General features: G+C 40.4%; 1 protein-coding gene across 1 annotated transcript; it reads left to right on the top strand.

Annotated features, from left to right (window-relative positions):
• Positions 1 to 850: 850 nt before the first annotated feature.
• Positions 851 to 7,873, top strand: LOC137287142 (cytochrome P450 2J6-like). The gene is made up of 4 exons (XM_067819308.1): positions 851 to 1,299; positions 3,952 to 4,476; positions 4,916 to 5,356; positions 5,565 to 7,873. Exons 1-4 carry the CDS (start codon positions 969 to 971, stop codon positions 5,741 to 5,743), a joined length of 1,476 nt encoding a protein of 491 aa, XP_067675409.1. The 5' UTR covers positions 851 to 968; the 3' UTR covers positions 5,744 to 7,873.
• The last annotated feature ends 7,252 nt before the right edge of the window (positions 7,874 to 15,125 follow it).

The following is a 15,125-nucleotide window of genomic DNA, read 5'->3' as shown; positions in this document are numbered from 1 at the left end:
CAGTTTCGATTTCATGTAGACTGTACGACGATACATCTAACAGTTTCTCTCAGTTACAGAAGAGGATTGAGACAATAAGTTTCGTACTCTCGCAGATAATAAGTACACATTGTATTCCATGATGTTGGGATGCCTAAATGATTAACATAATTATATAATGATGTATACCAAATCAGACACTCGTCAGCAAAATTAAAAATGAAAACTCAAGAACAACACATATGCTGTCAGGTAGTAAGCTTTCAATACATAGTAAAACTGCTTAGTTATGTAACCAGTTGCAATCTCTACAGATTCTTCCCCAAGGATGAAATGAAAATAGGTGTACGGTATATTCCGTCGGGTAACTGAAATTTGAGTAAAACATCCGTATGGGATAACATCTGTATTCCGAATCAAAAAGGAGTCATATCACGTGCTTGCAGGTTTTCACATTTACAGCAGTAATTTACACCGGGAATCATTACTACATTGTGACCATCTTTTTTGAAAGTAAGGATATTACCTACTCATCAGAAAGGCTTATCAGGATCCTAATACCGATCCACCACCACCCCAACGCCACCACCACCCCACCCTCGGCCTACTACATCACACACACGCACGCACGCATGCACACACGTGTGTTCTTTACTTTAGCAAAAATGTGTGTAAATCTGAGAACCAGGTGATACGTAGATTTCAAAAGTTGCTCATATGGCCTCCGGATGACATGTATATTTCCCAACGTTACTAAATGTGGTTAATATTTTCATTTTGTGTGGTGTCTCTTGAGTCTGTGAGACAGACCTTGGCCTTTTGTGCACATGTGCACGACATGATCACATCGTGACTCGTTCACTCAGTAAGCATTGACAACCTGGGTTTCTAAATCAGTCAGTTGTGGGAATGTGACACTCGACAGTCGCAGTAAGTCTCGCTCTCTCGTGTCAGGTTTTAGAGAGATTGGATATTAACGTACAATCATCATGTGGGATTTTGAAGTTACAACAGTTGCCTTATTTCTGGTCGTGGTGCTGGTAGTGTTATGGCTGTCAATGCGGCGGGCACCTGGACTTCCCCCAGGTCCGCCTCTCCTTCCGTTCCTGGGGAACGCCCTCTCCATGCAGTCTGATTCTCGGGTCTTGTTTAAGAACCTCCGACAGAAGTATGGCGACATTTTCAGTCTGTATGTCTTCCACAAGCCTGTCATCGTCCTCAATGGCTACAACGTCCTTAAAGAAGCCATAGTCAAGGACGCAGACGTCTTCTCCGACAGAGGACACTCGTTTCTGACTGATTTCTACTCCAAAGGAAAAGGTGCGTTCTGTTTATATTTTAGCAAAACTGAAGGTGTTTCACAGTGAATCTAATCAGTGAATCAGGCTCCTGATCAGACGAGGACATGGAATACATGACAGCCACGACAGTCATAATGACTGTTAATTTTGTCGATGATTTTCATTGCTGAAAGCATGCCAATACATTGTAAGCAGAATGTGTGTGGTTCATGATACGATGTTAGTTGTCATTTACCTTATTGCACAGCGTTGTCCACATAAACACTTACACACACGCTTATGAAAGTGAAAATTTTGTGTACACGAACACAAACAACGTGCATTCAATTTTGACACGAACATTGTGACCGTGAATACTACTCCGAATAATGTCCTATGTTCAAGGGCATTAAGATGAAGTGACATTACAGGTCAGTCCATATTTGTTATGTTGTTGATCTTTCCCTGGCATCATCTTCTATGGACGGGCATTATCATCCATATACATGAAGTTAAGACCCGTTTACAGATCGATTTACACCGATCAGGGTATGTATGAAGAATGCAGCACATTCTTTCGCAAATAAAAAGGAAACCTTATGGATGTTCGTTCTGCACATATCACGACAAAAGGAAAATAAAACCCTTCTGAGACTAAATACGTTTATTACATTCTTAGGTCACTGCACAAGTAGTTGCCTTAAACTGTGACATTCTCCACAAGAGAATAAAGATAATCAATGTAACTGTAACCTCAGTGTGCATACAACTGCATGAAAACGTCACACTAAATCACCGAAGCCAAGTTTTCAGGGTTGATTTGAAACCAGAAATGTACTCACAAAATGGCCTTTTCCGTACCTCCACATTGACAGTATAAAGTTCAGCTGTGTTAAATTCAACTTAGCAAGACTTTATATAGCACATTTTAGAACTAAATGCATGCTTTTCATGTGTATAACTCAGGAGCTTTGTTTCCACATTAAGGAGGTGCGTTTGGGAGATTTGTTTCCAGATTAAGGTTAATATAAACCACAAATAACCTTGAGAAAAAAAAGCAAGAAACGTGACAACATTCCTGCCACATATTTTCTATGGGTGACTGTGTTCGGGTGATAAAATCAGATAAATCAAATTTACAGTCGCAAAAGGTTATGTATTCTTTGAATGTTTGCCCATCACTGACATGTAGGCAAAATCGCTATGAAAGATTGATATAGATGTTACACTGAAAATACTCGTTGCTTTATTTGTTTGTAAGCAGGATATTTCCATACTATCATAAACGTTTCGCACGTGCACAACATAAACAGCTAGCAGCAACATACAGCTTACCCATGTTACACTCGGACAGGACTAAACAGCTGACCCATATCATGCCTTTGTGGCACCGTACAGTTGTCACAGGTCATCACTATACAGCTTACCCTGTCATACTTTGGCTGCACTGTACACCTGACCCATGTCATACCCTTTGTGGCAACACGTAGCTGACCCATGTCATACCTTTCTGGCACCGCACAATTGACTCGTGCCATTCTTTGGTAGACCTGTACAACTGATCAATGGCATACATTGGCACCGCTATATTGCTGACCCATGTCATACCTTTCTGGCACCGCACAATTGACTCGTGCCATTCTTTGGTAGACCTGTACAACTGATCAATGGCATACATTGGCACCGCTATATTGCTGACCCATGTCATACCTTTCTGGCACCGCACAATTGACTCGTGCCATTCTTTGGTAGACCTGTACAACTGATCAATGGCATACATTGGCACCGCTATATTGCTGATCCATGGCATACCTTGGCAGCACTGTACAGCTCACCCATGTTATACCCAGGTGCCACTATAAAGCTGATCCACATACCTTGGTGGCACAGTACAGCTCACCCATGTTATACCCAGGTGCCACTATAAAGCTGATCCACATACCTTGGCAGCACTGTACAGCTCACCCATGTTATACCCAGGTGCCACTATAAAGCTGATCCACATACCTTGGCAGCACTGTACAGCTCACCCATGTTATACCCAGGTGCCACTATAAAGCTGATCCACATACCTTGGTGGCACAGTACAAATGGCGTACATACAAAGAACCACAAATACCACAGCTTGCATGTATGCACCATTCACCATGGTGGAAGCCAATTTTATGATGTTTCACAATGAAGAGTTTGGGAGATGTATGTGCAAAATATAAAGGTCTGAAACAACAAATAAATGTGAATAAATTAACAAATGTATTCTGAACTAATTACAGAGTAATAAAACGGTATAAAACAAATTCATTACAACTATAACATAATAGCAACATTGTGGCAACAAAGATAGTGATGATAAGATTCACATCGCTGCAACAGTGCTGGATCATTCAAAACAGGCCAAGGCTGAGTAGGCAGGGTGAAACGCGATAACTCCTGGCCTTGAAACGTGAAATGTGAGGTGAACAAAGACCAGATTCAGACCCCGTATAGATGAAAAGTTTCCTCCAATTCTTCAGAACCTTTCTCGATAGTCTTGTCGCCCAGTCTCAATAGAGAAACCGCGGTCTCCACGGCCCTGAACTGATTCATAGCACAAACACCTTGATTCAAATATTACAGCTAAATTTCAACAAGCACGACCACAATTGTGCAACGTCATAGAGCTGAATTCTATTTCACTCTATTTTTCAAACAGGAATAGTCGGAACTTCTGGGGACTTGTGGCATGAACAGAGGCGTTTTACTCTCAACACTCTGCGAGCGTTTGGGGCTGGAAGAACTATCATGGAGGACAAAATACACGAGGAAATTGCACACTTTGTGTTAGCCGTGGAGGAAAAGAAAGGACAGGGTTTCAATATAGAACGTCTTGTGCAGAACGCCGTGTCAAATGTCATCTGTTCCATTGTCTTTGGCAAACGTTTTGAATATACCGACCCTGTCTTCGTCAGGTTTCTGAAAGCAATGGATGAACTTTTTAAGAATAGCGCAATATCTGGAATACTCAGCGTTTTTCCTGCTGTGCGATATTTGCCTGGTGACCCATTCAAGTTCAGGAAAACAGTGGACAGCATAGATATGGTGGAAAATCTAATGATTAAACCTTCCATTAAGGATCACTTGAAGGATCATGATGAGGAAAATCGGGACGACTTCATCCATGTTTACTTGAAGGAGATTCAACGTCGCCAACAGAAACAAGAAACAACGACATTAGATTGTAAGTGACATTAGGTTTAGATTTAGATATTAGATTATTATCTGCAGATGTTCTTGGGATGTGCATTATTTATTTCCACGACAGAGATGTTTGATTTTGAATAGTTTTTTTTCTTTATTTGTTCAAACCTGTAACTAGTACTTCATTTTGGCTTCACGCTGTACAATCCGTATTATTTTACTCATATTGTTAAAGCATGACTTTGCTTTGGCTATTGTTTTTAACTCTGATGAAGAATTTTGTTGGTTCAGTAAACATTTGACAGACTGAGGAAGTTGAACTTTCTTTTGGAATCTACACTGAATCTACACAGAGCGAAGTAAAGGCATGGTTGATTCTGTCACAACATTTTCGCATTTCAACATGTTTTTCGTCGGCATGTAATTGTTGTGTTCGCGGTGATATGGGGGGCATTTGAGCTTATCATTCGTGTTGGCAGTGGAGAATCTGGCGAAGACTGTTGATGATCTGTTCACTGGGGGCTCTGAGACAACGTCCACCACAATACGTTGGGCGCTGGTCTACTTCCTGAACTACCCGGATGTACAAGAGAAGTGCTTCCAGGAGATTCTGGAAAACGTCGGTCAGAGCAGACCACCATCCATGAAAGACAAGACGAACCTTCCTTACGTAGAGGCCACCATTATGGAAACCTTGAGATACGGTAATATTCTTCCTGTTACTATCCCTCACACAGTTCCACACGATGTACAGTTCCGAGGATACACCTTCCCGAAAGGGATCTCAGTCGTATTGAACCTTGATTCAGTCCTCCAAGACAAGGATGTATGGGGAGACCCACAAAACTTTCGGCCGGACCGTTTTCTTGATGGTGAAGGCAAGATTCAGAAGAGAGAGGAATTTATCCCATTTTCTTTGGGTGAGTTATTTACATACGCACGCACCTATACGCTCGGCATCATATAGTAAGCAATAGACCTGTTAACACATGTGCACATACACACGCACACACGTACAGACACGCACACACTCACACACACATGTGTGTGTGTGTGTGTATATGTGTGTGTATATAATATATGCATGCATATATTATACGAAGTGAACTTTTGTTTTCATATTTCAAGGTCGAAGGGTTTGCCTGGGGGAGTCAATGGCCCGGATGGAGCTCTTCCTCTTCCTCACCACCATGATTCAGAAGTTCAAGTTCGTCCCAGTGAAAGGGGAAAAGCCTCCACTGGAAGGAATAATGGGGTTATCACTCGCGCCATGTGAATTCCAACTGAAAGCTATTCCCCGAAAGTAATACTGTTCGGATCACCACGGTGACTGAAGTTGTATTGACTGTTGTTATACAAAATGACGCGAATGGCTCACCCTCTTAGTCATTTCATGAAATGACTGAATTATTTCGGTCATTCCACGAAATGACTGATTTCACAATCTGTAAGCATAGATACACCACTAACACACACACACACACACACACACACACACACACACACACACACACACACACACACACACGCAAAGAAAAATACTTCTTCTGGTTCTTAATTCCACTTCTTAATTACGCTCCAGTACATCGCAATACGTATTCACCAATCGATTAGGGCGCCCTGTATCGTTGTTAACTGCCTTGTCTAAGATTATTAGTACATGTATCACTAACAAACTGAAAGCTGTACTTGACCATCTGATACTTGAAATTCAAACAGGCTTCAGCCCTGTCAGATGTATAAGCAAAAAAATTTCTCGCCACATCTATTTTTGTTTGGAGCGGAGATCGTGGATATCGCGAGTCGTGAAAATGTTAATATTAAGGGTATTATTTTGATTTGCAAGGAATATAAACTAGGCCAATATGCTGATGACAACCAGTTCTTTTTGGATGGCTCCGATGTCAGCCTGAAGACTGGATATTCTTTTATTGCATGTCTGGACTAAAAATAAACACAGGCAAGACAAAGGTCCCGTGGATTCGAGCTGTGGCTAACAGTAAAGATATAATATGTAGTGAATTTGGCCTGGACTGGCGCTCAGGGTACTTGAGATTTTTGGTATCGTTTTAAATGCTGATCTGAATGACCTTATGGTTATTAACACCCGGAGAAGGCCAAAAGTTTTATCGAAAATCCTTGGGAATTGGCGAGAAAGAAACATTACTGATAAGACTTCTATCTACTTCAGTACACATTTTACATCGCTTTCTAATCCTCCCTAAAGTTTCCTGGATGGTACTGAAAACATGTTGTTCAGTCTTATCTGGAGTGGTAAACCTGATAAGATTAAGAGGATGAACATGAACAAGGATTACAGGGAAGGAGGAAATAGGATGATTGATTTAAAATCCCTTATTGCTGCATTGTAACAAGGCGCTATTAAGAGGTATATTAACAACGACGTTAATAACCCTTTCAATGTTCTTGTTCATCTGCTTGAGTCTGGCTCAGACATTGATCAGTTCTGCACTGTGGACAACCCATGTTGGAAAGGTGTTCTTCTATAATGAAAGAGAAACAGAAGTCTATTCATAACTGATCAGAATGATCTGTCTCAGATATTCCTTGAGAACCTTTGTCTAAGGGTTCCCTGAGAACCTTTGTCTAAGACTTTTTTTTATTCATCCTTTTACCTTAAAAGTTGGTTCGAGTATGGAATAACTGAAGTAAAGGACCTCTGTAATTCTGACGGTCTACCTTCTTCTAATGAGTTCAAGAACCGATATTCAGTTAGTATGGTCAGTTCTATTAATGAGAACCAAAATCCGGGTCGTGACGCAGTGTATGGTCATATTATGCCTCCAAAGGTTGTAGAATGTTCTGTGACAAATTTATTAAATCATGTGAATTACCTGATGTGTGTAGGATGACACTGCCTTGTTACAAATTATAGGAAATGCTCTAATGGTCTATGCTCCGACTTTCTAAAAATGGCCCAATAGATTTATTTCACACGTTGAAAATCTACAGTTCTCTTATCCAATAAATAACCAGTTCCAACATGCAAACCCATGAGTTTGCTGCTGGAGGTCTACTCTCTGTGGCCAGTGTATAACCAGCATTACCCATGGAGTTTGCTGCTGGAATCATGCACTCCCTGGTTTTCTGTATCTGAATTATCTTTGTAGCTGATGTGTAACCAGCTCGAACGTGCATGTAACCCATGGAGTTCGAGTCGTGCATTCCCTGACTTTGTATACCTATAGTTTCACGCTTGCCAGTTTGTAACCAGCTCCAGCATGGAGTCGTGCACTCCATAGCTTATTATACCTATCTAAGATAAATAAAAAAGGTACCTGGTACATTATTCAAGTGCTAGAGATCCATTCAAACCAACTGGTTGAGATTGTTTCCCCAGAAAGTACCCTTGTTGTTGTTTCATTACCAATAAGCAACTATTGATGCCTTTGAAATAAAGTTGATACCACCCAATACTTAAGAGTCTGGGTTATTATGCAATGATAGCATGAACACACTGGAAGAAATTGTGTCAACTATAAAACAGGTGAACATAGATACCTGCGGTCTGTTCTGAACAACAAATTCATCAGGACATCTCGCATCTTCTTGCAGGCATTAAATCAGAGACATGCGACTACATGCGGCTGATACCACAATGCGGTGTCCAGTTTGCTTTGTTTAACAGTATTTGGAAATCGTTTTGAAAGTAGTGATCCTCTGCTTGTCAGACTTATGGCCTTCCGGATGACAGTTTCGGCCAAGGTCGTAGACGTTTTACCTTTCTTACCTTCATATTCCCCATGATGTTCAGTTCCGTGGATCCACCTTCCCTAAATGTGTCTTTATCATAGTCAACAAAACGAACATGTTTGGGGGGTTCGGAAAACTTCAGAACTGTTCCAGACTGTTTCCCTGATAAAGAGGGAAAATAACCAAGAAAGAATTCGCTGTGTTTTCTCTCTGTGAGTGTAGGTAATAGACATTCGTTTCTAACAAAACAGTTTAAGTTCTTGAGAAAATAAACTGTTAGGAAAGAGTGTTGGTATATTTGCAAAGTTAATTATAACACTAAATACAGCCTCCCATTCGTACAGAAATTAGCTGGTTGATCAGATCAGTATTTCGCTTGATGAACCAATGACCCGCATGCTGCTCTTCGCATTGTTTACTGGTATGGTTTACACGTTCAAGATAATACGTAAGTCAAGTCGGAAAGTTCTAGTCGACATCTTCTCATTTTTGTGTCCTTTAGGCACAGTAAACCTTCCAGAAAATGTCCCATCATGAAAGGTCTCCAACGATCAAATCTGTCACATTTGTACAAAAGCACTAATTGCTACTGAAATTCATTATTTTATGGGTACGTCAACAATTTCGTCTCCCATATACACAGCTATGGTGTAGTATTAACCAACATACACTGACACATATTTCAGCTTTGAGAAAGTAAAGGGACAACGGATTCAGTTTCCGCACTTTTTGTCAAGGAGTTTCACCTACGTAAGCCCGCTCTACAAAATTTATCTATCAAAAGAATTATGTTATAAAGCCATTATTTAAAACAAACCCTGGAAAAAGAACTGTCACGGTTTTCATGGCGACCAAGAAAAAAAGTGAAAAAAGTAGGGGAGCCTGAACTTTGAAGTCTGGTAGAAAGAAAACAAATTAAGGAACGTTACAATGACATTCATCTTGTGATTGCAGCATCATTTCACGTTATCACCACACGCACGCACAATGCATGGGAAGCACGTGCACAACGTAGGAGCCTCCTACACGTGCATGGGGTGTCATTATGAATCTGGACACTTTACATGGCAGGTCGAGAAATCACTGTAGACCATGTTTTTCGATAATTTTCTTGCATCTGTGCATGGCCAGGGTTTTCAGGATCAGATCACACACTACTGACTTAAAATTGTACACCTGAAATTTTCATGCCATACTCCAATCACCTACCAAGGGGGATAACTGAACGAACAGCTTTGCTTTGAATGAAATTCATGTGGTGATGCATTCTCAAAACGTCCATTTTTATTGTATCAACATTGATTCAATCACATATATCTCCCAATTTCTACAATCGTACATTGAAAGTACAGTTCCTCTACGTTTTTGAAGAGAATATGCTTATGGTCTAACACTGATGACACGAGCGTGGACAAGCGGGGTAAAAGACTGGCGGCACTCTCGGGTAAATAATATACGCGGTCATGCACAAATTGTATCACATCATGGGAAACAGCTTCAACCACTCAGCGATATGCCGACACTCGCCTCGTATTACACACCTGCTCTAGTTCAGAAACATCGCGAGTTGACCTTCGTGGTGTTAGGTCCAGCTGCAATGGTGTTACCCGATATGCAGTTAGACTCATGCGTATAGCAACGAGACCCACTCCTCCTCACAAAAATAAAAACAATAATTTTCACTGTAATGTCTTTGTCATTCTTGATACCGATTTCTGCCGGTATGGTTCTGAAAGGAAACTATTCAAAGAAAGCATAACTTCTAGTGACTGTTAAATTGAGTTATCTGATAACATAGGTATCATTACCCGAACACAACCACCCAAACCATCACGTGCAAAATGTGCTACATGAATGTGCTCCACATTTCACACATACAGTCTGACCGTTTAAAACCTACCTGTAATCATTTTTCTGATGCCACATGTGGGTCCGAACTTCATATTTATGGATGATAGTGCCCGCCCGTGGATGAAAGTGCCTGAAAAAGAGTTGTTAATGATGTGTTGATCAACAACATCACACATTTGGACTGGCCTGCACCATCACCTGATCGTAATACTATTGAACATGCTTGGAACATTATAGAAACTCGTGTTAACTGTCTCCATGTTCACTCCCTGACTTGAACTTGAACAAGCGTTACAGAGAGAACTGCAGAGCATTCCATGAAAGCAGCCTTAGTGGTTCATTTCGTCAATGCAAAGATATGTGGAAGATATATACTACTCAAAAAAAAGAAACGCGTAACTGAAAATTGTTATCAGTTTATACACTTAAGGTTCAGTAGTACAGGGTAGTCATGAAGAAAACCTGAATGAACATTAACGGTTCAATGCTGCAAGAAACTGTACGTCACAAATGACAAGTGTTCCAAGGTCAAGGTTGCAGATCTAGAGCAGTCAGTATTTTGTGTCGCCACCATTAGCATCAACGGTTGCTTGGCATAAGCGTCCCATAGACAGAACCAGATTCCGGATGACGTGTCTGGGAATGAGTTGGCACTCATCCCTCAAGGCCACAAACAGAGCAGGTAACGTCTGTAGCTGTCAATCAAGGGCCAATCAAGAACCTGACCGTTGTTCCGAGCAACGAAATCCCTGCGGCCATGCTGAAAAATGACGTTCTGGTGGTTCATAGAAGGAAGAACATGAGGCCTGATGATTTCATCACGGTAACGTTGAACTGTCAAATTGCCCTGGACCTGAATGAGATCTGCCCTGCCACTGTGTGAGAATCCAGCCCAAATCACCACACTTCCATCACCAAGTCTGTCCAATTCCTGTACACAATTTGCAGCGTAGCGTTCGTTACGACTTGATATACACCTGCTCTTCTGTCGGGACGTCGCAGCATTGTTACCGATGTTGACATGTAAGGGCAGGTCCTCGCAAAGGTCGTCTGGAACGAATACCAGCCTCACGTAAGCGGTTCCTGGCGGTCTGATCAGAAATTGCTCTGAGTCCTGGCACTACCGATGTTGTTGAGGATGCCGTGGTGAACCTGTTCCGCAAATGTCGAAGCCGAATAAACCTGTCCTGAGTGGGTGTGGCCACACGGGGCTAACCTGACCTCGGGCGATCACGTGTTGATCCTTGCTGCCGAAAGCGATGCCAAAGTCATGGTATGGTACTCTGTGACACATTCAGTTGCTTTCAATCGCAGGCTGAGACTCCCCAGCCTCCAATTGACGAATCGCATTGTTGCGCTGAGCCTCAGTAAATCTAGGCATGACACCAAATATAAGATTGTCAACTATCGCAAGAGCACTGAACAATCATTTGACCTTCAGCACAAAATTTGGGGAAAGATTTCCCCAAAACCCTCTAAAGAGAATATGAGTCTGCAGTTAGCAGGATCAGCTGCGCTACCCTTTTCGTGAAATGGAATATTTCATGAAATGGAATAAGTACTCCCAAAATCCATTCTTTCTGGTAAACGCCAGTATACAGAGTCAAATTAAATAAGCTACATAGTAAATGAAGACACTTTTGTGGAGCATCCTTAAAAAATTCAATCCGTATTCCAGTTATCCGCATCATTAAGTGCATGACATGTTTCTTGCAGAGTACTATCACTGTCTACGTTATCAATCGTTTCAAGATCAAATGATCAGTTAATGCCTTTACAAAGTTCTCAACATAATCATAAAAATCCTTCTCGTCTGGTCGGCTTGTTATGTACCACCGAACACACTTTAAAAATGAGTTATCCGTATTCAAGTGTTCATTTTTGTTTTTAGCGAGAATGTTATATGAACATAGACCACTGGTATAAATTTCGCCATTCTTTCGACTCACGTGCAGTTGCTTCCTGTGCAAAGTCCATTCTCTTCCCACAGTGGTAACTTGTCACATCTTCGTATGTAACCTTTCATAGTGCGAGTATTCAAGACTAGTGATTGGAGGCAATCAGATTTAGTAGTGCAGTCAGCGACTTTGTTTCAAAAGTGATCGTTCGAAAGATCTCGGTAATTTCTGTGAAAACTAGAACCTCTTCCCGAGCGCGATACTCGAATGTTTCTTCTAGACAGAACTCAATCATGCCATTTATATTTCTCCACATTGCTTGCAATCTAAGTCGATGTAACACGTGTTCTGATTGGACAGATAAAAAGGGAGATAAATCTGACATATTTTGCCGCTAAGGGATTTTATGAGAACTGCGAAATATGGCCGTATTAGAACAGAGGTTCGTAGGAAGATATGACAAGTAACCTCTGTGGGAACGGAATGGGTCAAGTCATGGAGTTTTCAGAATCCTGTAGAATAATGACAGTGCGGTATTCTGGCCATGGGCCTCATCCCAAACGATATGTAAAGGACCAACCTGATCAATTATGACACTGCTGAATGTCTCTTCAAAGTTCGGAATGTTTTTAATGGTACAGTTGGTATTTTGCCATCCGTTTCGTAGAAATGATAGATGCTGCAAAGTTTTATCAACATCATACCACAAATTAGGCCAAAGGAATCTACAAAACATTTGCCACATGTTTTGTTAGATCCATTTATGATCAAAATGGCGGCCTCATCAAAGGCTCAGCAAAACTAATATCAAACTGGAACCGTGTCAGCTTCTAAAGAATTCCCTATCTGGGATTTAAGTTGTAAATATATGACTAATCAGAAAGACGCTATGGTACATTGTATATGTTACAGTCAGGTTGTGCAATCAGTCATTTCGTAAAATGACTAAGAGGGCCAGCCATTTTGCGTCATTTTGACACTTTGACACTTGCAGTGTCGAAAGCAGCCACACCAGACAATAACTGTGTACTGGTTGTTGTTACACTAAATGACATGAAATGGCTCGCCCTCTTAGTTATTTCACGAAATGACCGGCATTTTTAGTCATTTCACGAAATGACTGGTTTCACAATCTGACTGTAACATGTGGTAACCGATTTCACAATGTGCATCAGTGTATGAAGTAATGACAAAGAGTGAGGGTCCATCCACCCTAAGCGTATGACTGGTATGACGATAGGGGATAAGGGGGCAATTCACCTAGACACAACTAACCTAAGCAGGATATAGGATTAGAATTCGAACTTTCTCATTCATTGGAACAGTTGTCCTACCAAAATCAGCATTAACCCCCTGGATGCCACAGGGACATATATGTCCCTCCTCTTCACCCCTCACTTTGAAGTCGAATAAAATTCTAAATATACCACGCATATATAAATACTTCACAGTTTTGAATTCTGCGGAAAATTCCCAGTTTCTTGATACCATCCACTATTATCTCAGACCAAGCGAAAGTGCTTAAATCGCCTTTCAAAATAGGCTTCTTCGTAAATGTCGCCATTTTTCAAACTGTACAAAATCGAGATTCACAGCGTTATTTGCAGTATGCTTTGAAATGTGAAAATCGGATAATTACTGGGAGTAATGAATTTCAAAAATAGCATATTAATGATCACTGATATCAAGTTTTCATGTAACCCGGAATGATAATTCTGAAACGTCACCGATGTACCCAGAATCGGTTGGGATGTTTTCGAAAATACACTTACACGAACGCCGAAGTGCGCTTTCCGCCATATTGGATAGTGTTTACTAAATCACGTTTCGAGAAGGCCGGTATTCAGAAGCCTATTACATCATGTATACTTCATAGTTAGCTGCGACAAATGCATCATTGAATTCCCCATATATCTTAGAATCAAATTACAAATGGTCTTTGTCACCAATACCAACTGTCTAGACAAAACGAAACGAAATATACTTTGTATGAAAACGAACGCTGTGCTCGAAAGACAGCGCTTGACTGAAATGTAAACAAAGAAAAAATCCAATTTTACACTGCGTAGCATTTTCGGAAATTTCCTAACATCCAGCCCTCTAATCATTGCTTACAATAGCTCAATACGCTTAGTATATTCAGGGGAAGAGAATCGTGGCAAAAAATAGCAAATTGAAAATAGATACAATGAAATAATTTGGTAATTCATAAGAAACTGTCAAACTTTTAGTGCAGCGTGACGCCATGACTGACGAAAAATCACGCAGAACGACAACGGTACTTATCGGCATTTCTGGCTTCTTCCGTCATTTACAATGTAAACGATAAGAACATATCACAATACACAGATAGTCAGAATAATTCTGATTACTTACATCTCACATTTATATACAAAAGATACCTGAATCAAGCAAAATGTCGTCGCAAAATCCTGTGTACCCTTCTCAACGAAGCCGCCATTTTGAAAGAAATCGGTCATCGGTAGTGATGTCATACGTCAACATTGTTGCACATATTAGGCAATTTCTTTGAGGTGAAGGTCGGTTGAACAAGAGTAAACACAATGCCCATACCATTCCGATTGCACTTTTAGTATTGTGATGTATATTTTGCGCATCGTTCAGATATTTTTTCATGAAACTGATTTCAGTATCTACTATATCCATGTTCAACACCAAATCATGTGTGGATATAAGGTATCCGTTTTTATTCTTTGAAAGCTTTTGATTGTTTGAATAATATTTACATGGGAAACTGTCTAAGTAAGTGTATTATACCACATTTTAAGCCTCTACACAAGTGTTGGAAGATCACACGTAGCCATTACTGCAACATGTGCTTTAGTTCCCGTGATGTGCAATATTCAATACGTTGGGACAAATATTGCAGTTTCATATGAACAGGTTAATAAACAACGATTTAATTCCAACTTATAAGTAAAACGGATAATATTAATGAAAATGATTTGTACATTTTATCAAATGTAGGGGCACACATACTACTATTTAAAGGAATTGTCTTGTTCATTGTATTGGTTCGTGTCGTTTTTATAGACAAAACTATTATCAATATTAATTGACCAGGTGCGAGTTTGTCAAAACGTTTCATGATTCATTATCATTGTTTTTCGATAATAAAGTCAATTCAAATGCGATTTAAATATATCTGATGGCAGAATGTCTAACTCAAACAATATTTATACGGAAATTGTTAAAAATATATACA

The sequence above is a fragment of the Haliotis asinina genome, chromosome 6 (genome assembly GCF_037392515.1).
Source record: "Haliotis asinina isolate JCU_RB_2024 chromosome 6, JCU_Hal_asi_v2, whole genome shotgun sequence".
NCBI lineage: Eukaryota > Metazoa > Mollusca > Gastropoda > Lepetellida > Haliotidae > Haliotis > Haliotis asinina.
The sequence above is the reverse complement of the archived record's forward strand: the minus strand, read 5'-3'. Positions and strand labels throughout refer to the sequence as shown.

What these genes read in the sequence shown, in the direction of transcription:
- LOC137287142 (XM_067819308.1), top strand. Translation starts at nt 969, where the DNA reads ATGTGGGATTTTGAAGTTACAACAGTTGCCTTATTTCTGGTCGTGGTG. An exon ending in TTTCTACTCCAAAGGAAAAG is followed by an intron (nt 1,300 to 3,951) that starts GTGCGTTCTGTT and finishes TTTTTCAAACAG; the next exon opens with GAATAGTCGGAACTTCTGGG. An exon ending in ATTTATCCCATTTTCTTTGG is followed by an intron (nt 5,357 to 5,564) that starts GTGAGTTATTTA and finishes TCATATTTCAAG; the next exon opens with GTCGAAGGGTTTGCCTGGGG.